The following is a 27316-nucleotide window of genomic DNA, read 5'->3' on the forward strand; positions in this document are numbered from 1 at the left end:
TGTGAGGGTCCAAAGTGACATAGCTGCTACATGTGATCTCCTGAGATTTTCAATTTGAATGTTCTGAAACATAAGCCTATTAACCTCTGTCTGTTAAAAGCATAGACTGTAAAAGAAGTGGACATAGTCATCATGACATCACCCATTGGTTTGTGGACTATGGTTGTGTAGCATCGAGTTTGGCATTATTTGTCGCCATCTTGGAATTTTTGCAACCAGTGAAGGAAGTGACCATTTTTGAACTGGAGAGGAGTGATTAGTGGATATGATGAACAGCAGCAGAGCGGCGCCCTGAGCAGCAAACTTACAGCATCTGGCTCCATCTGGCTTCTGGTTTGAAGCTGTTAGTAAAGTTATCTTCCATAACTGAAGGTAAACTTTACAGTGTTGAAGTAATCTTAGTAGCTAATTGCATTGGTAGCGTGGTAGTGATGGGAGTGACACCGTGGTAGTGGCCTGTCAATCACAAGTAGCTACGCCTCAACCACCCCCTGCTTTACCATCTATTGACTCTAAATGGACCATCATTTACTAAATGAACATCATGATGTATTGAAGAAGACTTGAAACTATGGATTGAGTCCATAAATGCATGTTTACAATGTTTACTGAGAAAATAAATCAAGTGATAAGTAGGGTCATTACCTCATAGACTCCTATGCAATCAGACTTATTTTTGCAACCAGAGGAGTCACCCCATGATGGACAGTAGAGAGAATGCAAATTTAAGGCACTTCAGCTTTGGCTTCACTTTTCAGAACCAGAGGTTGCCACCTGATTTCAACCAGTTGGTTCATAATTCAAAACAACAACAATGTAATTATTTGAGGGAAGAAACATGTGGGACTATTTAGGGGTTAAGTATTGTTTTTAATTCTGTAATTTTATTATTTCTGGCAGACATGGGATATTACAAAATAGCTTCACTTAAATATGCAACCTTATGCCTGATACAGGTTAAAAATAAATAGCTATGTTTATTTTTATTCTAAGGTTCACATGGGGAGTCATATTTGTCACAGATGGAGCTATAGCTGCATCCTGAGTGATTCCTAATTAAAACACAATGTTTGTCCGTTTTTATCAGCTGTTGACACAACAAAAGAAAAGAACCTGAGGCTACAATCACATTTATCAAAAACTCTTGAAGCTTGAAGGACAAGTCAACAACAAAAGATATAAGCAATGCAAAATCTACACAAAGTGGACTATTACATTCGAGAGCATTTGCGCGAAAACCCAGTCACATTTGCATGTTAATAAGGCATTACCAAAATCAAAATGTAGTCAGATAAATTATTGTGCATATTATACTGTCTATACGACTGACTTTGACGTATACATACTATATATAGTACATGCAAGTACGAAGTTCGGGAAAGCCTTCTTACCTGTTCAGTAAAGCCAAACATCTCATATTCTCACCAAAGAATTCAAGCACAGGCACTTATGATGAATATCTGTCAGAAGCTACGCAGCTTACTTTCGACCAATAGAATACGAAAGGGACGTGACGTCACTTCCTGACCGGTAGTTTTGCGGGAAGTTTGGTCCTCATACGGCTTAACCGACAATAAACAACCAAGTCAGGGTATGTATTCAACTTATTATTTATTAGAAATGCGTGAGTAGCCGTTATTTTGACTGACGACGTCATAGCTACAAAGCGTTTCCACATCAAACGTCACGTACCCGCTAGCTGAGACATCGATGCTAACGGGACAGCGCGGTTAGCATGACAGCTAACGTTAACCGACATTTATAAAAACGTAACGATCCTTGGTTCGCCAACTAACCTAGCGTATATCGACCTACTCTACCCGCAACTGTTGTTATCAAACAGAACGATATTTTCCGTGCACTACACATATTGTTAACTGGTGTTAACTAAAACTATGTTTACTCTACGTAAAAGTACAGATAAGTTACGAACGGGTAACGTGCGTAGTTAGGTTGTGGTTAGCTAATGTTAACGCTGTTCTGCTCACAATGTACATTGTAGCTACATGTAGCTAACTACAGGTCGAAAGCCAAACGAGCAGGCTATAAAGCATGGAGTCAGTTTAGCATGTAACGCTAGATGACTGCGTTGCAGATGCCCCCTAAAGCCAAGGCAGCAGGGAAAGGCAGAGCTCCAGCTAAGAGGAAGCTGGCAGAGGAGTTCCCACCCGGTGAGGTCCTGACAGACACGGGGAAGAAGGCCTGGAAGCTGGGGGCTCCAATCGGCCAGGGAGGCTTTGGTCTAATATATTTGGGTAAGAATCAATGATAAACTAGTTAAAAATACATACATGCAATGCTAAAATACACCTATAGATGATTTTAATGCAGACTTCTTTCTCAGACTAAACTTAATACCTGACTCAAGACTCAAAAATGTCTTTGCCTAGCTATTTCATGTGTTTAAATGCAACTTTTGCTGTGCAAATTAGGGATGCAACCATATAAGATTGTATCTTGAATTGGGATGGAAAAAAACACACAAAATATGTTAATTGTGGTGAGTTTTCATTATCGGAATAATCATAAATATCATCTTGAAAAGCTGTCTAGTTCACTATCATAGTAGAGAAGTGAAAAATAGAGCCCGATTTATAAATACAGGAAGTGTCATTTAAAAAACAGACTCACGAAATGTTGCCATGTTCACATGATTTCCTTATTTAAGATTGTTCGACTATCTGCTTTTCTCTAAAAAGAAAGTTCACAAGATGAGTCCTGAAAAAAAATATTTTAGAAGTGCAGTGATATGTTTGCTGCTGTTTTAAGCATATTTGGATGATTACTGAGATAATATTGTGAATTGCAATTATTTTGGCCAGAATAATCGTGTCATGACATTTTCATTATATCCCATACCATGCAAATATAACCTGCAAAGGCTGCCATTACAGCACTTTATTTTAAATTCTACGTTGTGGAATTATTTGTTTCTTGTTCCTAGCTGATGAGAATTCTGCAAAGCCTGTGGGTGCTGATGCTCCTTTTGTCATCAAAGTGGTAAGACTGAACAACCTCCAAAACATGAACTCAAATTGTCTTGTATATGTATGTTTTTCTGTTCATATAGACTACATCACATACGCACATCCCTACATCCTAGACACAATCACAGCCCACTCCCTTGAGTGCAACTTTACTCTACACTCAAATTAGTTTTGCTCTTTGCAGTATGATGATACTGCAAACAAGGGCTACGAATAAATGGTTGTTTTTATGTTTTTAGTCGTTTTTCATACAGAATGACTTATTTCCAAGATGCTTATACATTATCACTTGCTCAGGGCAAGTACAGTCTTGCTTGGTTAAATAACAGAGCTAACATCAGAGCAACATTTGGATAAACTAACTGAATCAGACACATAGGCTTATTGTTTTGTAATTCATTGCAGAGTAAACACAGTGAACAGCTCTTCTACCGACAGCACAGCTCTCTCTTCTAGCACAGTCATGCTTATAACGGCGCTAACAACTAATAGGCTCGTTGGAGAATAACTGCGTCCCACTTTGAAAGTAGACGAGATCAGGCATCAGCAGCAGGAGAAAGCTGTGGTCCAATCAAACAGTTTTCGGCAGCCTTCAAAGAATTTACAGGAAGTCAGAGAAATAGTTACGTCCAATCTGTAGACTACCTGTAGGTAGTGCTATCAACACAAATCTGAGCAAATTTGAATGGATCAGTATCGACGAAGATACAACCAATAAAAATCCAAGCCACTCTTCTGTATTTAGCCTGCTGGTGTCACATCACGACTCTCCTTAATGACTGCCAGGCTTTACAGCATTTCACTGCATGTGTGAGTGAAAATAGGAATGTTAAAGAAGTATTCGATTGCACTGATGATTGACTCTGCTCTGACACCCATGTTGGCAAGATACGCAGAACAACACCGACAGTAACAAATCTGTTATCTGTCCTTTGTTATTAGTAGAGGGCAGTGTACAAAACATTCAGCAAGCAGCTTCTCAATTTTATCTCGCACTGATTTTTGTATTCTCCATCAGGTCATGTTGATTCAGTAGGTAACTTGAGTGTTTTCCCTAGAATTTTTCTCAGGCCTGCTGGGTCCCAATTAGGATGGCATATTGGCACGGTCGACTGCGGTTAGAGGTGCAGTAGGCAGTCTTTATATATTTGCGTAAAAATTTTTGTTCGCTCTATATATTCAAGACTTAAAACAAATTCCCAACAAGGAGAGGATGACTTATTAAGCTTAGGTATTCATTGCCTAAAAATAAGGGAAATGTAAATACTAGTTCTAAAGTAAAGTGCATTGAAAATGAGAAAATAAATAAAATGTCATAGAAAATATAGGTGACGGTCCTTATTCCAAGAAGTTGCTACAAAATGAAAACATGATTTCGCTTGAGCAACTTTCCCCAGACCTGCCCAGTCCTAATAACTTTTCAAATGGATCCACCTTGGTTTGAATATCTTATGTAGTTGTCTAATTGTCCATATCGTGCCGTTATTGTCTAATCCAGTTATTGGACCATCGACGGGGTCAGCAGCTTCAGTATTTCGGATCAGACTCTGGAAGGTAGTTGGAACATTGTCAGAAGCAGTGTGGCTGTTCAGGCAAGTTAATTGCTTATTTAGCTCATTTAGTTAACTTTCTTGTTTTTGTCTGTGCTCTTGTCATTTTCAAAATGCAAAACACCAATGGCGTATATACATCCAGACTAGGGATTCACTGATTGACTGTGTTGCTATCATGTTTTTTTTTTTTGTTTTTTTTTGAATAACACAATATTGACTTATTATTTCCTGACATTCAGGCCCTGAGTTACTCAGTGTTTGCAGCACCTTTTCCGCTGCACTGTGCTGGTTACGAAACACTGCCACCACATCGGTTTAAAGTTTAAAGGGGGTATTTGGCTGGATGTCATGGTGGAAATTACCTAGGGTGCATTTCACTCCGAACCATCACTTTAATGCCACTGTTCCATCACTTTAATGCCACTGTTGTACAAATGATAGAAATCCCACCCTTCCATACTATGCCATGTAGTCTTTGAAAAAGACCTTCGATGACATCTGCCGGTCTTTGTCCACTCTAGTCGTTTGAAGCTGGTCAGTGTGTCATAGCCCCCAGGCTGTGGTCAGACCAACAAAAGCTATGCTTCAAAACATTCTTCTTCCTCCTCCATTTCAATGAAACCTCTGTTTTGGTACTGCTGGGGTAGGGCCCTATCAAATCCATTTTAATTCTTTCCAGATTCCATTTTAATTTTTCTAAATTCTGTTTCACAATTTTTAAAGCATTTTTTCCCATCAAATAGTGTCTCATCATGTGGTTGATGAATCAAAATGAAAAAATTGACTGAAAAAACATTCTAGTAATTTTAATTCTAATTCCTTGTCATTCAGAGACCATACAAATGTGCATATATGCAAGTGTATGTGCAATAATTTATGGAGGAGTCACAATATACCACCCACTTTTTTCAAATCCTCCCCTCAGTGAAACAGACAGGAGAGGAGAGACGCTGGATGAAGTGGTGTGTCCATTAATTTCACTAAAACATACTTGAGACTCTCAACAACATGTCCCCCCCCCCCGTTTCTTTCGGCTAAGGTGCGGTGACAGATATAATGTTAGAGAAAGCTTTTTTTTTTTATTTTTTTTTTTTTATATATATATATCAATTATCCGGATTTTGACAAATTCCAGCAAAATACAAGGTCATGAGGCAAGAAAAATGTCAACTTGGCTCAAGGTTTTCTTCAGCATAGTGCAACGTGAACTAGCAAGGTGCTGCACTGTGCAATTTTTGCAAGAGCGCACTTTGTAGTTTTTAATTTACATAATTGTTGAGCCAGTGATATTTTCAGAACATGCAAACCTGTCTCATATACCCCTTTTCCACCAACGCGAACCATAGTTCAAGAGCCGGGCCGGTGCCGTGCTGGTTCGCAGTTGGTTCAACTTGCGAACCGTCCGAGAACCTGTTTGCGTTTCCACCGGCTAGAGAGCCCAGAGAACCACGTCATTACGTCACTGTATACGTCTGAGGTTTCCCCGCAGCGCTAATTTCAAGCATAGCAGACATGTCTCTTCAGAAAAAGTGTTTATTTTGGTAAATAATACAATAACAATAAAATACACAAAACACTAAAATCACAACATTTTTTAAAGTGTAGAACAGTGTGTGATCAATAGATCAGAGTGTTTGATGTTTAGTCATCTGCAGGTTGGACCTCCGTTCAATATCGCCGATGTCCGACAGCTCTACAAACACAAACCAGAGAACAGCGGTTTAATCACAAACGTGTCCACGACGCTGTAAACACAGATGTTAAGTCACGTTGGTAGTTGGTAACGTTTAGTGAGCGAACGGCAGTCAGAAAGTGGCATGCTAACGTTGTTATTAGCAATATCACGCTAGCTGGCTAGCTAGCCGGTCAGCCTACATTAGCCGAGGAAGCAAAGCCACTAGTTGCTGCTGTTACGAACGTAATCACTAGCTTGGTAAACTAAACAGAAATGTGTCGTTGGTTTGCAACGAGGTTAAACATTTTAAAAGTGAAACTTATCGGGAACAGTAACGTTAGTAAAACTCCGCAGCGGCGTATTTTCCCCCGTTGCCTCGAGCGTTAACCCCGCCCCCAGCCCCTCTAACGTAAGCCGGGCCCAGTTCCAGCCCAGCAAGGAGTTGGGGCCGCTCGGGAACCAGTTTTCCAGGCCGAGAGCCGGCTCTTTGTCTGTGGAAACAGGAAGAACTGGTTCCCGATTGGGCACCGGCTCCGAACCGGCCCTCAAAATGCCTCGGTGGAAAAGGGGTAATAGTATCATCAACTAGAGTCAGATAAAGTCTTCAACCTCATCGATGTATCAGTGGACAGTCAGACCAAAGGTTGCATTAACCGTATATTTTCCTGCAATGTCCGTATATTTTCCTGCAATGTCCGTTTTGGGTTAAAAACCTGAAGCCTGTCCGTCGTGGTCCACTCTCGTCTGTGATCACCACGGGTCACAGACTGGTGTCGGTGCAGAGGTTCACTGCTGCATAAGGAAGCCAGTGCTTTTAGGGTCTGTAATTCAGTAATTCCCATGTTCAGAGAGTCTGGTTTGGAAGCAGAGAGCAGATATGGAAAAAAAATTGTTGACGTGAAACATTACTGCAAGGTCAGTACTGTGTGTCTGTTCATCTTGTCTCTCCATGCTCTTCTAAATGAACAAGCTGCAGCCATGTGTGCCGCTGTCTCAGTTCAAAACTCAAAAATGCATTGAAAAAAGATAGAAGTAATCATTTCCACAATTCGCAACATATTTTAATTAATGAATTATCTTCACTCAATTTGTTGGCATTCAACCTTTTCAAAACAACATTTTCACTTCGATCACCAACTGTATACTTCAGCACTCACACAAAGGGACGCTCTCAGCTGTATTACCATCTGAAGTTTCATTTTAAAACCTCGAAAGAAGTTTTGAATGTTAAAATAAGTGACATTGGGTACAGCCCTAGTGGCCTGGGTCCCATTCATTTTGCTTGACAAAAAGTGTATTGGATTGAATATACATATTGAAAAATTAAAATGACAGGTAATAATGGATTATGATTAATTTTACAACCCTGTCTGTTAAATTGACCACCAATGAGAGAGTCTGAGTTATACACTTTTTGGATTGTATTTAATCTTTTTGCTTGCACCTGTGGCAGCAGTGTTTTTGCACCTGTTAAATCGAATCGTTATTTTGTCCACAGGAGCCCAGTGACAATGGACCACTGTTCTCCGAGCTCAAGTTTTACATGAGAGCTGCTAAGCCTGACCTGAGTAAGCCGACTTATTATTCCTTATAAACACACGCAAACACCTGACACACAGCTAAAGTGAGCCTTGTGATCATAACACAACATAGTCTCTCACCACCAGGGCAAACAAATAAAAGAAAGCCAACTTTCTTAATTAAAAAAGACAATGTTGTAGCTGAGGCACGGAGGGGCCTTGCAGAGGAAGGGAAGCTCTTGGTGGCAGCGCCATTGGCCCCCAGGCCACAGCTTTGCATTTTATATAATAACAATCCAAATGTCAATCTCCCCTGACAATTAACTGTTATATTACTAAGGAACCAAAGGCTCATATTTTATTCATGCTGGAATCTCACGTTGTTGGTAAATATTTGTCCCAGCAGCAGATTAGCTTGCGGCTGTGCTGCCCAACACCCCCCCCAAGAATTATACTCTTATTACTTTGAGCATCACAGCCATCCATCAGCCACTTACACCAGCTCCAGTTAGCAGTGTGTTCACAGTTGAATAAAGTTTTTATTTATACGCATATATCTAGGACTTTTTGGCCAGAGTAAGTATTTCTGATAAATGTCCTCTTGTCCTGCAGTTCAGAGCTGGATGAAATCCCACAAGTTGAAAAGCCTGGGTGTCCCCAGGTACTGGGGTTCAGGTCTGCATGAGAGAGGAGGGAAAAGGTAAGCTTTGACACAGGGGGAATGTATAATTTAACTTTTACTTTCATCTTTCAACACTTTTACTTTCATCCAGCAACACTTTTAGTTTTACAAAGAAAAGAGACAACTTCTGATCAATCATTCTTCCTGGTGTTAATTAACCTTTTGCAGGCTGAAGCGGAGGTACGTTCCATTAACAGATTTACAGTCTTTTTGGTTTACTTTTGGATTTACAGAAAAATGAAAAAGAAACAAACCTCTTTCCTTATATGTAACATAGCAATATGACATTTAGCCATTACAGATGCATTAACATGTGAGTTATATTCAACTGAGAACTTGTATATGTTTTCCTGTATGAGACAAAAAAAAGTTTTTGCAGTAACAAAGTTGTTTCTTTAATATGGCAGATAAGGGCAATAAAAAGGCAGTACCAAAATGAGATCTACGACAAATGGCACAATGTATTTGTCTTTCCTAATGAAAAAATAAATGCCAAGAAGTAATTTCGTCAGTTTGCATACCTTTTTATATGATTTTTGATATCTCACCCTCACAGCTGATGTGACTGTCACATGAACTTCATATCCAGCAAATTAAACTGAGCTTATTGTAAAGTTGGTTTTAAATTTAATCCTGAGTTGCATTTAAAAAAAAAAAAGTCTTATTAAGAGTTAACTATAACTTTCTTTAAGGTGTAAACGTTTGAGAAATGTGAGAAAAATACTAGAATATTAGCCTGATCTGGAGAACTGCAGTGCCATACAGTCTGTCTGTTGCTTTTCCTGCAGAAGTAGAGATTACATATTCTTTCCGTCTTCCAGGTATAGGTTCATGGTTATCGACAGGCTTGGCACAGACCTGCAGAAGAAGTTTGAAGAATGTGGAAGGAAGTTCCCCAGAAAGCTGGTCCTGCAGCTCGGTCTTCGACTGGTTGGTTATTTCATCAGCAAACAGTTTCATTAATTATATTGACTTTGAATTTGGACCAAAATGAGAATTGCAAATATTTTTGATCAATATCGAGATCAAAATAATTTATCGTGGTTATTTGTTGATTTGATTGAAAAAACAAAAAAATGTTCACTTCCATGTTTTGCTACATTCATGGTAATATGTAAAGCTTGCATCAAAATAAGACTGGTCCTTATTCACAGTGCACTTCCTAGTCACAAGATAAAACTTTATCAAAACATTTTACCATTGATGCCTATTAACACATCTTTGCATCAAAATAAGACTTAAAATAACGTTGAATTCAGCAGACGGGCAAAAGAAGCAATATACAATATGTTAGTCTTATACACTGGACTGCATCTGCAACCTTTAGGAACGTTTCTCACAGGCTGCCACTGTGGGATGGATACGCAGCAGCATGACTGCTAACCAAAGGTGAAACCAAAACATCCCGATCACTCTGGTGGCTTGCTGATAGTTCAGGAAATGCAACAGAGTTTTCTATGAGTGCAGCACCCTTTTTTGACATCAGTATCATAGTCTATCACGTTAATTTAATTGTGGGAAGTCAAAATCATCATTGCGATCAATATTCAATTTATTGTGCAGCCCTAGTTTTCGAGTGACACAATACGAAAGCGAAGGGCCAGGTTAAGACTTTTTATAGAATTCAAATCTCATCTTTTTTTTAATGGAAAACCTGAAAGTGGGTGAATGTTCCTCCTATTTTTGACATTTACTCATCACCAGCAGTGTCCAGTGTTATTGGTGGTTTTGAAGTAATGCTCTCCTGCAGTCTCATCATCCCAGTATAGTACTAGCATGTGATCTGACTGCAGGATGGAAGGATTGTTTCTGATCATACGTGAGCTTGATCATCTGGTCATCAGGCCTTTGCTTGTTGTGCACGATTATGTCCATAATGTGATCCAGTGTCTGGATTTTCTCCTGCATCAATACTGTTTGTTTTTCTTGTTCAGCTGGATACTCTGGAGTACATCCATGAACATGAGTATGTGCATGCTGATATTAAGGCGTCCAACCTCATGCTGAGCCAAAGTGATCTCAACCAGGTCAGTACAAGTTAAAGCATCTTTTGACACAAGTCTTCACATTGTATCATAAGTGTGCTTCCACAACATTGAAACATGTTAATGTTGGGGAAACAAAGGTGCTGCTCTGAACTCAGTGTTGCTCCATGAAAGCAGGGAGGTGGCTGTATTTTTTGATCATAACACACTTGCGCTGCTTCATTAGAATCAATTACGGCCTGGAGAAGAGAGAGGGAGGGAGGGAGGGAGGGAGGGAGGGAGAGGGAGAGAGGGAGGGAGAGAGAGGGAGAGAGGGAGGGAGAGAGAGAGAGAGAGAGAGAGAGAGAGGGAGAGAGAGAGGGAGAGAGAGAGGGAGAGGGAGAGAGAGAGGGAGAGAGAGAGAGAGAGAGAGCTTGTTTGTGTGTTTCAAACAGGGAGATTAGATGGCAGCAGTTAAGAGCTTTTTCTAGCAAACAAGGCAGGGGCAAATATTTAATTTGAAGATTAATAATGTATCATTGGTGGTGTTATTAAAGAGCTATTTATAAATGACAATTTAAAAATTGGCCCCTCAGGATTTTAATATTAGGTAAGGTTGTTTTTTTTTGTTTTTTTTGTAGCTGTGCTATTTTTATGTTTTCCTCTGGAGTTAATGGGATTTATGTTTGGTCTTATTTCTTTATGTTTCTTTATTAAATCCAATAACCTACTATAAGCACAGTGCAGACTTAATGATGACAATGGAGTTAATGTAGGTGGAATTACATTTTAATTACAAAAAGGGTGTAATCATCTGCTCAATTTTTTTAGTTTTAAAGTTAGTTTTAAATCCTGGAGACATTGCACTTTTTTTGTATAAATGTATAATATGTTTAATGTGATATTGTAATTAGTCTGTTGGATGTGTCTTTTTGTAGGTTTATTTAGTAGATTATGGGCTGGCGTATAGGTACGCACCCGAAAATGTTGTAAAAGAGTACAAGGAAGACCCCAAGAGATGTCACGATGGTACCATCGAGTTCACAAGCATCGATGCCCACAAAGGAGCAAGTAGGTACAAGTGCACTACTGGTAGTTTTAACCATAACATATGTAAACTCACAATAACACAAATTCGATAAACTGACTTGATCTTGAACCTAGCAATATAAACATTACCTCTGATATTATTCATTGTGATCCTTGTTGAAGGCTTCTATGAATGTGGTTTAGATATAAATGCAAAAAGAGAAGGCCACATTGGATAAATGGTATTGGCTACAACATCTCCAAAATAGACATGATACAATATTATTAATAATAATCATCAAAATGTGCTTTAAACACTTAAAATGAATACAGGAATCGGTTTACATTTGTCCATAAATGAATATCTGTTTTGCGTCACAGATAAGACATATTTTAAGTGGAAAAACAATATAATCTTGAGTAATATGATCATACATAATCAATAAAGGTAACTTTGTGTCTTGTATTTTTTAAATCAGGCTCCAATTTTCACTTCTCTAACATGATAAACAGCTTTTTCAAGTCACGATATTTACGATTATCCTGGGAACGGAAAAACATTATCACAATATCATGGGTGAAGAAAAAAATATGGGGTTCAATGCAGAGGTCACATTTCATGTATGTAATATATGTAACGGTTGAAATAATGTTGAGACAATCTATCAATCTTGTGTGTGTGTTAAGTACAGAGCTGAAGTCAGGATATAATATTGTTCATCAAAAATAGTTACCCCCATAAAACCTCAGCTTATAGTTTTTACATTTCTGTTTGTGTTATAATGACTGATGATGTCATCACGTCTGTAACACAAAAATAATTTGTCTCTTTATTGAATGTCTGGGACCTGATGGCCAAGTGCAACATTTGAAGTCTCAAGAGATTTGTGTTTCTTTTGTAAAGATACAGTTTTTTTCCACCAGACATAGAATGATGTCCATTTAGCTGCATCTATACAGTAAGAACGGCTCAGGAAACTCACCTCACTGATAATTATTAGCTTATTAATGTCAGACAAATCATCTCCTGCTGGAAAACCAGTCAAATTAACGGCGTTCAGATGATTTGATTTTGTGATTTTTAGCTTTGTCACAGTGCTGCTACAGAACTGTCACTTTCTGTCAATTTGGCTCCGCCCACAAAATACATCATCGATGCTCACGAACAGAAAATATGTCTATCATTGATTTGTAGGAATAACATCTAGGTAGCGATGCATTTCCACTTCTAATGCTGGTATTGCTGTTAATGCTGCTCACTGTTTGCTGTCACTGATGAGGTTGTTTGGCTCCAGCTGCATGTAGGCGGAGTGACCTGGAGATCATGTGCTACTGCATGGTTCAGTGGCTGTGTGGACGCCTGCCCTGGGAGGACAAGTTGCAGGACCCTCTCTACGTCAAAGATTTCAAAATCAGGTGAGAGACACCTGTATTCTCTGCAAACATCGTCTCTGACAGATTTAACTGAATGCAAGAGGTTGTCCACTACATCTAGGCAGTTTGGAATTTGCTAATTGTACCTTTCAAGTAGAGCGAGGTGTATTAAACTGAGAATGTTTTTAAACTTTAAACTAACCCTAAATCATGCTGATTGTTTTTCCCTTGTAGGAGCCAAGAAAACATCTCTGAATTTATGACAAAGTGCTTCTCTTCTCAAGAAAAGCCAGGTAAGAAAGAAACACACACACATGGAAGGCAAACACAGCGGCAAGTGCAGATTTTTCATGTCCACTGCTAACAATAGACAACAATAGATTACCCTTGACCCTCGAGCTTCTCAAGCTGCTTCATACCCCAGTAGTACATTTGTTGAAATTATTATATCCCAGCAGCAATCAATAAGTCAAATGTATCTGTGGCTGTTGCTGGACTGTACTAAATTTGTCCAATCACGTTATTTGGCTGGAATTAAATGATTGGAAGGCCTACTTACGCCCCGTGCATTCATTGTGCGTCACTGGAGTCTTCCACACGCTGCTAGCTTGACAGCTGTGAGTACTAACAATGGCTACGTTCATGTTCATAATTTTTATTATTCATTTATTTTTTGGGAGTGGCTTTGCGTGGGAGGCCTGAAGTGACAGGCTTTCTGTTGCTGACTTGGTGACTTTCTACCTTGATATAGCAACTTTTGGAGCTTGTGCTGCTAGCTGCTCTCTTTGGAATTGGTTTGCTAACACTGGGCTAGGTTTTCCGCTTAGATCATTTTTAAATCGAGCATGCTTCTTTAACCCTTAAATTTAAGAAACAAAGGATCGATGCTCTCCCAGGATGGACAGAAGTGTGCACAGAATAACCAGTAGAATACAATAACAGAATAATAATAACAATCCATATGACAAAATGATACATGTAATGTGGGCTTGGGTAGTGTATACTGGCATACCAGGGTAATTAGAAATCCTGTTAGCATGATTTTCAATACCGTATTAAAAACAGATGCTGCGCTTTCTATAATGCTGTAGTGACCAGCAGACGCCACCAGAGATCGTCTCTATTGTGGCAGGCAGCTCAGTTCAGAAAGAACCTTTTTGTTGCCCTAAAAATCTTATGGTTTATAGTAGGGATGTCAGTTTGTATTAATTTTGTTTCTGAAATAAACAAGAGGCACTTTTGTTTTCTCCGGCGCTCCACTGTCTCAGTCAGACTTGCTATGTGGCTAAGCGCCAGAGATCACCGCAGTGATTCATGTCTGAACTTCTCAATTAGTTAATTGTAGACGTAAATTAACCTATAGACTGACTTGTGTAACCGGTCAAAGACATTCTGTTAACTATTGACATCGCTAGTTTTTTCGTTTATTCAACTTGCCATTCTGCCACCCCATCTGCTGCGTTCAGTCCACTGAAGTGTCAGCCCTGTTGTTACCTGCTGTTTGTGTGGCCAAGAGACCGGGAGACAATATTTAATTAGCAGTAATGTTATAGCTGTGAATGTAGCTCTGCAGTCTAAAATAGACCGTAACAAGTAATGTTTAACTTTTTGGCGGTAGCTTTACAGTGAAATGAAATGCTGCATATCTGCAGGTTTGCATGATTCTGTGATCAATTTGTCATATTTTATGAGCATTTAAGAGACGATTTCATGGATAACGTGTAAGTTATGTGACAATATAAACATTTCTTGTCACGATTATTATTAAATTATTAAAATAATTGCAATTCATGATATTATCCTTATAATCATCAAAATATGCTGAAAAGGGGTGAGCATTATATTTAGTGAAAAAGAACCAAATAATTCTAAACGAGATTATCATAAACCATGAGGTATAAATAAAGGACAAATAATAAAAACAAATTTTATTGTGTATTTTTTAAATCAGGCTCTATTTTCCCTTCTCTACCATGATAGCGAGCGAGACAGTGTTTTTCCAGTTATTCATGATCCTGATCATGGAAATTCCCCATGATGAATTTATTGAGTGTGTTTTTTTTAAATCACAATCGGCAATAAAATCCTATATAGTCCCATCTACTTTGTGTATGCTGTGATCCCTTCTGTCATACCAGCTAGATCATCACTGAAAAATCATCTTGAGAAAAGATTGGTGCAGCTTCTCTGTTTCCTACTGACCATTGCCAGCAATGTTTCCAATCACTGTGGAAATGCTTTTAAAAGACCCCTCCGAAGTTGAACTGTATCACTATATTGCTGTTACAATATAAACGTTCTTTTATCATCAAAAGGCGTTTAATTATATTGCGCATCCTTATCTTCCAAAGCAAATGACATTTTCATTTATTTTCATTCCCATCTAATTATAGACCTTTAAACCAAGACTTGCTTGATTCTCATTAGGATAGAAGTCCAATAACACACGCTGCAGTAAACATGTTAAATTGTGGCTGTAAATGGCGACTTTGACGTTTGTCGTCTCACTGTGGTAAGAGTTGCCGTTTTAATGTTGGCACTTTGACCTGCAGGCTTTGCATCGGTTCAGGCCGAGACGGAACACAACGCATCACACCTCCTTCCTTCTGCTCTGCTGAGCACAAACAAGTGTTGTTTACAACTCCATCTGTGAGTGTGTTTGCGACTGCGTGTCAAGTCTGAGGAAAGTCACACCAAACAGAATTAGGCAGGACGCTACAGTGGAACATTATGGTGACGACAGTGTGTTGCAAAAGAGAGAGAAATCCATGTCTAGTCAGTGCCATTTATGTGGTCTTAATCACAATAGTGGATCAAAGCACCACATGGGGACGAGCCTTTCTACAGCCAACTTTGTGTCACCGTAGATATAAAACAGAAGATGTGATTTGTACAGAGACCGAATGCAGCTATGGGTATAGTGGTTATTTCAGCCATGATTGATGAAACCTTGACGACAAGTCCCTTTCTTTTTTGATAGTCCCTTCCACCACTTCACTGACAAACTACATGGTGCACTCAAACCTTGATTATAGATTCAAACTGGCTACCCATCTCATCTGCCCACCAACAATCCAATACTTATCCAGCAAATATTGAAAAGTTAATTCCTGAAGATAGATGCCAAAATGTGTTGAAGTAATGTTTTAAATAATTGTCATATTTTGTGCCAGTTTTAAAGTGATGGTTTGGAGTGAAATGCACCCTAGGTAATTTCCACCATGACATCCAGCCAAATACCCCCTCGGAAGCATTTTTAGCGATGGTCAGCATTTGTCAAGATAGCCGCTATCAGCCGAATGGCTTAGTACTAGCACCATGGTACAGAGGGTATATCTCGTAAATTACCCCACTAATAATGCATGGAATGTTACCAAACTTCTGCAGTAGTACACATAATGTCTGTACTCACAAAACGAGGCATTTGAAAGTTTGTAAGTACACCAGGAGTTTATTTAAAAAAACACTTGCCTGATAGCTTCTATCCTCGGCTACTAACGCTAACTAACGCTACCGCAGCGTAGACGCTACTTCTGTGTTTACCCAGCCGATGCCGTGACGCGAGTTTCACGCGAGAGTATGAAAAAGTTTCGCTAAATGTTTATAAATGCTTGTATTATCAGGTCAACACTTGTCAACACTTGTTGACCTGATAATACAAGCATTTATAAAAATGTGTTGACCTGATAATACAAGCATTTATAAAAACTCAGCGAAACTTTTTCATACTCTTGCGCGAAACTCACGGCTGGGTAAACACGGAAGTGGCGTCTTCCCTGCAGCCGAGGATAGAAGCTATCAGGCAAGTGTTATTTTAAATAAACTCCTGGTGTACTTACAAACTTTCAAATGCCTCGTTTTGTGAGTACAGACCCTATGTGTACTACTGCACAAGTTTGGTAACATTCAATGCATTATTAGTGGGGTAATTTACGAGATATACCCTCTGTACCATGGCGCTTGTACTAAGCCATTTCGGCTGATAGCGGCTTTCTTGACCAATGCTGACCATCGCTAAAAATGCTTCCGAGGGGGTATTTGGCTGGATGTCATGGTGGAAATTACCTAGGGTGCATTTCACTCTGAACCATCACTTTAATAAAGGCATTTTAAAACCTTTAGAGACGAGTGTCTTGGATAAGATTTTTGCTGGATCTGTTCATGCCCCCTACCAAAGAGCCCAATCGTATTTTAACAGTTTTCATGAAGCTCTCCTGTTCCTTTGTTTTTCTTAGTCCAACTCTTATCTTCATAGCAGCTGACAAGTCCCTTTGTTTTTAAATGTGCTATAGAAATATTGAATTATGCATTACAAAGTCATATTCGCTGCTTCATTGACTGCTCTAACAACTTGCAATGGCTTTTCGGACAAATACCGGATACTGGCATAAAGGCAAGTAGTAACAGGATTTCAGTTGATGGTGAGTTGTTGCATCATTATGTCACTCTGTTGTATTGCAGCTGAGATCCAGAGGTTCATGGAGGAGGTGAAATCTCTGGGATACCAAGACAAACCACAATACGACAAGTTGCGCTCCATCCTGCAGGCCGGACTGGAGACTATCCAAGCGAAAGATGATGGCAAGCTGAAGTTCGCCCCTGTCATTCGTTGTGTATCACCTCCCTCCCAGGTTAGCGCGCGCACACACACACACACACACACACACACACACACACTGATATATACAACACAATTAGAAATTCACCACCTTTATGTCGATGTGCAATCTGTGCTGATGATTTATTGTAGGCCAATGAAGAAATAAAAGCTGGTCTATCCTGCTGGTACATGGAGGTTGTGCCTAACAAACCATGACTTCGGACTTTTCCTAATTGTCGTCATTATGCAGGGCTTGAAGACCTCCGGCACGGTGCCGGAAATCCGGCGTAGCAATATTTTGGTGAAGTGTTTTTTTTTTTTTTTTTTAACTGTAACCAGTCGTTTAAAGTGATAGTTCCAACTACCAATGGTACTCAAGGTAACCAAGGAGTTCTAGCCAATCAGAGCAGAGTAGGGCGGGCCTTAAGTTTCCAGGCACCTCGGACCGGGACAACGTAGCCAGAGCGATTGATAACATCAGCCCAAAGGCAGCCCTGCACACTTTTCATTCAGACAAACTAATGTGACTGCCACAGTTGTTAGATTTCATCAATGAGACCAACATTAATCTAATAAAAAGAATTTAACCAGCCAGCGGCAAACCTCTAAAAGCGTGCGGATAAGTTACTTGGCTCGTTTTTCTCCGACGGGATGACGACAGAGGTTGGCCCCGGGCGATCAGATCAGTAGACCGGCGCTGCCGCCGCTGTGACAGCCGTTGCCCTGGTCACCGGTCGCGGCTCCCACAGACTCTGCACTGGATTAAACTGTGACTTTCTCGCATGAAAAATATTAAAACTGTGACGTGTTAACAGCGCTAAAGCCAGAATTAAAACAGCTTTTAGCAGCTTTACTGCTATTGCTGTCGATTGCCGCGAACTAGCGACAGCGATGCAGGCGTAATTTATGGGGGGGATGGGTGGGTTGCAACCCACCCAATAATCCAAACCAGCCACCACAACCCACCCAATATGATATCAGAATTATTGATATTGAATGTTCAGCATTATAATCACAACAGTGTGGTAGATTTTCTCAATTTACCAGTAAAAAATAGTGACGTTTGTCTGTGCCCCCTCCCGCTCTGAGATTTGGTTTCGCCCACCTTGCCGGACCTGCGCTTCTCTACTGTCTCTCCCGGTCTCTCCCCGCATCAGCGGTGGTATGAAGAAAGCACGCGAAGAAAAGCAAAAGAATAAAAGTATCTTCCCAACAGGAGGTAGCTACTGCTAGGGCTCCAGTGCCACCACACACGGTTGCCCCCCCCCCCCCCAGCCGGCGAGTTCGACAGTGCGTGCGCGTATAGCCCCGTTCACATACGTCGCTACTCGCCCGTCACTCACTTTCTCGCTGAATTCTACTCGCTGGCAAAAAAAACTCACTGCCGCCGGCGGCGACTTCAAGCGACAACTCTCTGTGGAACTCTCTGTTGACGGCAACTGTCGATCATCTCTATTCTACATTGTGATTGGTACTCGCTTCACTCGCATCGCAGAAAGTTAAAATTATTTTATCTCCGATCGACCACATCACATCGCCTGTCCTGGACACATTCCGCTAGAACACATTCACATTCATTGACAGTTGTCTCTCAGAGATGGGCGAGTGACGACGTATGTGAACGAGGCTTCAGTCAAAACCAAAACACCAAGGAAGGCTGAGGAATAGTCACCCACTTTTATTATTATTATTATTATTATTATTATTATTATTATCATTATTAATAATAATAATAATAATAATAATAATAATAATAATAAACTAATTGTGTTTTAGTCATTTTTGTTCTCATCTTTTCTTGAATGCTTAAACTCCTCAACCCCATTTAGTATGTCAACATTTGTATCAGTACCAGCAGTTTGTAAGAAATTGGTCAGTTATTGATATGTCATATTTTGTTTCTCAGAATTCACCAAATTGATGCATTAAAATGAAATTATTCAAAATTTTCTCCCGGGGGGGCATGCCCCCGGACCCCCCTAGAGGATCGCAATCCCCCCGCCATAGTCTCCAAAGATCCTGTGGGAAACACTACAAACCCATTTGTAATCGGGACAAAAAACTTAAAGTTAGAGACAATTAAGGACCATGAGTCCTAACAAGAACACTTGCACACACTTTAATGTGTATTTTGTACACGTTTAAGACCCATTTTTATGCATTTTCTGAGTCGGTCAAATTTATTTTAGGCACAAACTATATATCTGGGCTGGTAAACCCAAACCTGCCGCAGTGGCTGGTGGCCAAAGAATATATATATATATATATACACACACCTGCTTCACAGGTGGAAATCTCAACCACCCCAATGTTCAACTCAAAGTTACGCCCTTGGTGATGCTAATTTCTGAGGTATTATACGTTAGCATTAAGCTAGCGGACTTTATGCTTAGTGATACTGGCTGTGTGTGTTTTGAATGTTGTTTCAAACTATAATGTGGGTTTACTCTCAAAGTGCACCAGATTAATTCATTTAGATTGCAAATGTTCAGAATTTTCTTCTCCCCAATGCATAAAAAAATTTCAGGCACAGGATTTTTTCCTGCTTCAAGGCAGCCCTGATTATGATGATTTCGGCACATACTGCTGTATGAACCAGCAGATGTGTGGCTTGCTATTCACACTGAATACAGCGTAATTAAATTCACCGTGCACTAGAGGTGTAGTGATTCATTCGATTAATCAATGAATTGATTGTCAGTCCTATCGATTCAACTAAATCGATCTGCTAAGATAAATAAATAGAATGAATCGTTTTGGCTTCACCAATAATCGATACAAATGCGTTTAATCGTATGAATCGTGATTCTTACTTATGATTAATGTTTTAATACGTTTAAGACGTTTTCAGCATAAAATATTATGCAGGACTACGTTTTTATAGAATAAATATGTTAAATAAGTTATTCTGTGGTCTGTGGTTTTTTTCACCTTTCAGAAGAATACAGATAGTCTCACTTGCATATTTGCATGTTTATTTCATGGATATAGAATTTTGGTTACAAGTTACAGAATCGAACCGTGGTTTACAGAATCGAATCGAATTGTTCCCAAAAAACAAAAAAATGGCCTTGAATCGAATCGCCAACTACTGTATCGTTAATCAAATCGAATCACAGTGAAGCCAAAGATTCACACCCCTACCGTGCACCTCTGGGTGATGTTATGAACTCAGACAGGATGCAGTTTGATTAGACGGTCTTCCACAACAGGTACAAAGCAGCAATGGTTATTTGAGCCATGATTGATGAAACATTGCCCCCCCCTCTTCGGTGCGTCCAGCCCGGGCGACGCAAATACACACGATGATCCTGCAACCAAACTCTTCAACTTTCAGATTGAAGTTGAGAAGAATCAACCAGCTTTATTAAACAATTTCTACCTCTTAATTTTTTTGGTCATTTTCTCCACGTGTGTCGAAAATGATATTGAATATTTTCCTGGTTATCATTATCAAGTTTGAAATACTAGTATCGTGACAACCCTATCTCTGACCAGTATCTTCTTCTCTAAATTGAATTGCGTACTGTAATCCAACGTTGAGCAGTATCTTATACAAGCTTGTTTATCTCTCGGCTTCTTGGTTAGAAAGTCCAATCGGAGCCAACCAGAGAACTATTGTCCAACGGGATGCAGCCAAGGGAACATGTGTTGCTTGTGCCAAGAGTGTCCTTGTTGTTGAACTTAATATTTCTGGCTAGCCCCCACAGCCGGACATTAATAACAAGTGTACCCAAAACCTGCTTCTCACTTGGGATGCAGAGGTAATTTGATATGAACGTGCACAATTATGTATGGTTCTTTAAGCATTATGTAATGTAAAGAAAACAACAATGTCATGGTCCGTCAGCCACAGATGCTTTATAATACTGCAGTGAATGGCAGTATTTGTTATTTTGTATTCCCTCCATCTCTCCTTTATTCCCTTGGATACAATCAATCTAAATCGAAGCCCTTATGAATTCTTAAATCTTGAATTTCACTAAAACTTCACTCTCAATATTTTTATATAAACAATGATTTGATGTGTAAAGAATGAGTATCAACTCTGCATCTGAGAATTACGATGCCTATGAGCCCAGGAGTAAACTTTCATTGTCACTGCGCTCATCAAGCTACAGGCAGCAGGTTTCAGTGGAAAAGCTCTAAAAGCTCTCTGTTCACTACCTGCTCAGCAGCAAATAGCAGGTAGACGGACCAGCTGGTGAAGTTATTGGAGCATTTAGCAGCTTAAGAGGCAGAGCTAAAAGGAGACTGAATATTGGAGTTACAATAATCGGGAGGACACAACCTCGAATCCAAATAATTGATCATTTGGCTATTTTGATATCTGCTGGTGTTAGGGTTAGGCAGAGGCAGACTGGCCATCAGGCATACCGGTTATTTTCCCCGTGGGCCGACATGCTTTTTTGTCTGGCCCATTGTTTTTTCAATTGACACTGGGCTGGCCCAAAACACTTGAGTCAGCATACACACTTTAGTGGGGGGTTTTTTCTGGGCCATTTTTGCCTTTTATTGAGAGAGAGAGATTCAAACCCGAGGCCGTTACGGTGAGGACTCGTACTCAGTACGTTCTGACAGACCAGCTATTTGTGATCTTATGTGGTGGGCTGGTCAGGGCCAAAATGCCAGGGCCGATTTTTGGTCCCAGTCCGTCCCAAGGGTTAGGGTTATGGGCTCATGGCACCCTTTTCTGACAGTAAAATGGGTGCAGGGTGCTGGTGGGGTGGGTGCTCCATCCCACTGTTCATAGCAAACTTTTTTAATGTTTCTATGACAACAGTAAATTGACACTACATGAAAGCTTGCTTAAGGACTACACTTTAGGTTTTGAAAGCTGTTTCACCTCTCATCCAAGAGGCTTCTTCAGTTCCTAGAACTGACCTGGATGACTGAGAACTTTCACAGACATCTTTACAATATATCATCAATTTCACCATTTGTATGTTATACTCGTTGTATGTTAGACTAGCTTTGCTCCTTTCTTGTATTATCTGTTTGGGCTACTATCTATTTGTTTTTTCACCTCAAGCACCGGAAGATGCTTGCTTCATATGTCGTATGATGAACTTATTGCTGCTCTGACAGTCGTAACGTTGGAGCAAAGAGATGATCCGTCAGAGTCGAGGTGTATGGTGATAGGAGAACACTCAACCAACCCTACCTGCCAGTAGGGCTGAACCATGTATCATTATCTATATCAAGATATGAACATGCGCCATATCAATGTCACAAAAAGTAACGATACGGAGGATATCAAATTTCTCGTGCTCCTCTAGCGCCTTCTGTCACAGCTGCCCTGCACGTACAGGTAGAGCCGTGCAGAGGTAGAGAAGATGTCAGCCGAAAAAGACATGGGGGGTGACTTGGTGGAGAAAAATACGCATGCAATGGACACACAAGAGAGAGATGTGTTGTTTATAGGGATGGGAGTCCGGAGACCGGAGTATCGATACGCTCTGATGTTATTGGTTCTGCAATCGGTACTGGAGAAGTTAAGAAAATACATTTTCTAATTATTACTGATACATAAACATTATATTGTGCATTTTATCTCACCAACTGTTTGTGATTAACATTCGTCTTGCAGTTTCGCTCTGCCCAAACCAAAAGAGATTTGTGTAGAGTGGAAGCTCTCTCACTCGCTGCACTGTGCGCAACACACACAAACACACACACACACAAAGAAAGCGACGGTGACCCTACTACTAGTGACGATGGCGGAGAGAAGTGTGGTTACAGTTAACAAGAGTCGATGCTGACAATGCTCGTTGTCACAAATTCAACAAGACTTACACATGCAAGGGCGGAAACACGAGCAACCTGTCAAAACATTTAGGGAAAGTCCATCATATAAGAGAGCTACTCTGCCCCTCCTTCCAAACACTGAAACAAGCTGCTTCTGCTCCACAGCTAGCAAGTGGCTAATTTCCGACTGCTGGGAACACTATGAGCCAGTAGAGATCCCAACTTCTACCAGAGAAGGCAAACATGTTAATGTTAATGATGTCAGATCACTCATCGATTCTGAATTGAAACATTTTCAAGAGTCATGTGTCTGCTTTTAAGCCTGCATTTCCTTTGAAAGCGACACTACGGTGAGCTCTGTGACGCCGTGCCCTGTGTGTGCGAAACAGCTGGACAAACGCTTATACACCGGCCCGGAGCTCGCCGTAGTGCACCCAGCACCACCGAGCAATTGTGTAGGTGTGTCCAGGTGTGTCGCTGGGTGCTGTGGGGCTCAGCTCCACAGATCGCCATGGTGTGTCCCTCCCGTCTTCACTTCAAATGGTTAATAATAGAAGGAAATTAACCTATAGACCCACTTGCGTAACCGGTCAAAAACGTCCTTGTTAACCATTGACACCGCTAGTTTGTCAAATCATCACATGATTTATTCATCTGCCGGTCTGCCACCACCATCTGCTCTGTTCAACCCACTGATGTGATAACCCTCGCCCGGCACATACCATCATATACTCCTGTGAAATGTCAGTATGGTATGAAAAAGCAGATACCTCCTTGCTACCTGTGGTGAAGTCTGAACCTAGATTGAAAATGATCCAAAGGCCATAAGTAACAACGGTTACTAACCTGTTTTTACACATCCACACACATCGACACTACTAATAAGTCTAAATTCTTTAATGTATTTGATTGACAACACAATCAGACTTATTCGTTTTCTGCTGTTTGTTTCTTCATCGCTGGTCTCTTTCCGTGTCTCTGTCCTCCTCTCTCTCTGTGCATATGGAAGATGCCACCGGGGACATGGAGTTGCCAGCCAAAAGGTTACCGGGCCCCAGCGCTGGTTATTGTATGTAATTATCCCGCCAATCCGTTCACCTCGGCGGGCACTGTGTGGTGATCATGAGGTAGCAATTGTCAAAATGGAGCAAAAATGGAAAGGGGGGTAGGGTGTGAGTGATTGTTCAGGCTGAGAATGTAGCTTCATTATAGAGGCCCAGGAAGGAGGGGGAGGACGGAGGAGTGTATTGCCTTTTATTAAGTGCACAAGTCTTGGAGGCCACCTTTTCTTTCTCCTCCCTCAGCAGACCACACAGTCACTCTGATTTCTGTAAAAAAAAAAAAAAAAAGGATGGATGTTATGTAGTCAGTTCATGGCAAACTCTACACTGCATTAGCAGGGATTCAGAGAAACCTTCAACTTTGTTGACCCCACTGATTAAACAAGAAAATGTTTCTGTTTAATGCTCCGTGGTCAAAACAGTGGAGCACCTAATCGGACACTTAAGTGGATTAATATCCGAGTAATACCTGAGAGAAGGCTGGAGACTGGAGAAAGGTCACCTCATCGCCAAGTCATTGCCTGGCTTCATTCCTCTCACCATCAGGCGACGCTGCAGGCCTCCACTAACTCGCTGCTTCCTGATTTTACTAAACAAAATGCTTTTATGTCAAGACATTTAAACATTAAAAGGGCTGTTATTCGTTGCATTTTAGACACTTTGTGGCAGTTTGGTCTTATTTAAGAGGAATTGTGGACTGTTAAATGTCGTCCTCAGCTACAGTAATGGAAATGGAAAACAAAAGTTCAGGTTGTTGTCCTGTGTATTCGGGACAAAGATGACTCAGCTGGGTAACACATTTACGTTGACATTTCAATCTTCTGCTCGTCGTCAACAAGTTGATGTCGCCTCTCTTAATTTTCTTCTTTTCTTCTCCATCCAGAAGGTCACCAAGAGAAAGAAAGCTGCAGATGAAGCAGAAGACAGTGAGACTGATGGAGTACTCATCAAGAAAAAGAGAGTCACAAAGAAAAAAGGTAGGTGTTTTTTTTGTTTTTGTCAGGTATCTCTGATGTAATTTTGTCCATTCATCAGGGCACACTCACACTAGGCAAACTGTACCTGTGTACACTTCCTCGGCCCTGGCACGGTTGGAAGAGGTGTGGTACAGTTGCACATGCTCGAGTACGCAAGGTGGACGTGACGTATAAGCGACCGGCCATTCCACCCATTATCCCTCAGTGCTCAACTCGGATCGCACTCCTGCTATCGAGCTGATTTTTTTACTAAAAATACTGTTGATGACTGTAAGACACAGGTGGATTCTGGGTTGAGCTTGAACATGCTTCAGACCCGTGGTGTGAGCGGTACTGGAGCGAAATTGGAGCAGCACATGATGTGATGCAGATATTGTCAGGAAAGGGCAGTCATGTTTTCTGTCTTGTTCTCTATTGTGATTACTCTGAGACGGCGCTTCTTGGTAACTACTTAAAGCCATGCGTGTGTCGTATTACAGCGTGATGACTTGTGTACAAGAAGTAATCCTGCTAAGGCCCGAATGGGCCTGGAGCAATGTGAGTGCAGGGGGAAGGGGGACAATCGAGTTTCAGCACGGTACAGAGCAACCATGCATAGTGTGAGAGCACCCTAAATCTAAATTTTAGGTACTTTCAGTGGTTGGCAGTAGCGTTGAGATTCCCCTCCTGTCGTTGTGACGTTACTGAATCAGAAACAAAGGAAACAAGCCTAGCTCCCATCAATCTAAACTCCATTTAGAAAAGAGACATTTTAAAAGTTATTTGATCACAGACAGAAAATGAGCGTGTATAAAATTTGCAAGCTGAGTAAGCTCAGTATATTCCCTTTACCCTTGTTATGTCCAGTCGAGATTTCATCTGGGCAAATATATCCTATCGTGGCTACATGCAGTACACATCATGTTGTATGAAATGAGTTCAGACTGACAGCAAACAGCGTAAAAATAATTAGAAATAAAGAAGTGTCTTTTTACTTTAGTGCTGTAACATGATTAATTTTCCCTTGCAGATGTGAACGGAGCGAAAAAAAGTCCCAAAACATCTCCGAGGCAAAAGAAGGTACCCAGCACTGGAAAACTAAGTGACCCCAAATCTAGACTACGGGAGATGGCCACCCAGACATCACCTGGACTTGCCAAAAGAACCAGAGGCAGACCCAAGAAAAGCAGCGACTAAGCACCCACCTGTGTTTGCACTCCTCTCTCTATTCTCCTGTCTCGAGTCTGCTCCTTAAGAGTCACTTTTTCAAGTTTTATACGATTTCTATCTGTATGCAAGATGTTGATGTTTGATTGTATTTGGTGTGGTTAAAGTCAGATCTATTGTAATAAAGAGGAAATTAAATGATCTTCTGGGTCTATTTAAAGGTTTCGAGGTAGACAGCGTGAGTAGAAGAAAACTCCTATTTTTACTCCATTTTATTCACAGCTTTGGCACAGCAGGTATTTGAGGTGAAGCGTAGTCATTATGAAATCATACAAGAAACAGAAGCCTAACGGCTGGTGGATTAAGAACTTAACGGACCCGGGACCCAGACCATGAGCTAGATTTGGGAGTCCCCAACTCACTGCATCTTTGTTTCTCTTGATGAGGCAATTGTCTTTATTAACTGCATATTGTTAATATCGTGTGTGTGTGTGTGTGTGTGTGTGTGTGTGTGTGTGTGTGTGTGTGTGTGTGTGTGTGTGTGTGTGTGTGTGTGTGTGTGTGTGTGTGTGTGTGTGTGTGTGTGTGTGTGTGTGTGTGTGTGTGTGTGTGTGTGTGTGTGTGTGTGTGTGTGTGTGTGTGTGTGTGTGTGTGTGTGTGTGTGTGTGTGTGTGTGTGTGTGTGTGTGTGTGTGTGTGTGTGTGTGTGTGTGTGTGTGTGTGTGTGTGTGTGTGTGCGTGCGTGCGTGCGTGCGTGTGTGTGTGTGCGTGTGTCTAATGTTCTATCAAGCGACTCCCTGGATCCCCTGGATGGGGGACAACAACTAGAAAGTCTGGAGAAGCATGATTAGCAAAATCCAAGTAGTGACTTGCTGTAGTTTCTACTTTTTCACTCTTCATCTGCAATGATATGTTGTTGTTTCTTTCTTTCGACAAATGTACTTATTGTAAGTCGTTTTGGACAAAAGCGTCTGCTAAATGCCCTAAATGTAAATGTAGTT

General features: G+C 40.6%; 2 protein-coding genes across 3 annotated transcripts in view; one reads left to right on the forward strand and one right to left on the reverse strand.

The window, feature by feature from the left end:
* LOC311016393 (protein phosphatase 1 regulatory subunit 37) overlaps window positions 1-1521 on the reverse strand; it is a 94116-nt gene extending 92595 nt beyond the window's left edge. Inside the window, exon 1 of the mRNA XM_084014052.1 lies at window positions 1392-1521. The gene's annotated coding sequence lies outside the window, so the exon portion shown is untranslated. The remainder of the gene's footprint in view (window positions 1-1391) is intronic.
* Window positions 1513-26516, forward strand: vrk1 (VRK serine/threonine kinase 1). Of its 2 annotated transcripts, none has more exons than XM_084014053.1 (13): window positions 1513-1591; window positions 2096-2255; window positions 2945-3000; window positions 7714-7783; window positions 8348-8435; window positions 9239-9347; window positions 10352-10444; window positions 11320-11452; window positions 12706-12826; window positions 13019-13077; window positions 17246-17415; window positions 25077-25170; window positions 26180-26516. In XM_084014053.1, the coding sequence occupies exons 2-13, from the start codon at window positions 2096-2098 to the stop codon at window positions 26344-26346; spliced, it is 1320 nt and encodes a 439-aa protein (XP_083870179.1). In that variant the 5' UTR covers window positions 1513-1591; the 3' UTR covers window positions 26347-26516. The 2 variants fall into 2 exon arrangements, with proteins under 2 accessions (XP_083870179.1, XP_083870180.1); XM_084014054.1 differs by having other exon boundaries at window positions 25080-25170.
* The last annotated feature ends 800 nt before the right edge of the window (window positions 26517-27316 follow it).

Source organism: Eutrigla gurnardus, assembly GCF_963514095.1.
Source record: "Eutrigla gurnardus genome assembly, chromosome: 7".
Lineage (NCBI taxonomy): Eukaryota > Metazoa > Chordata > Actinopteri > Perciformes > Triglidae > Eutrigla > Eutrigla gurnardus.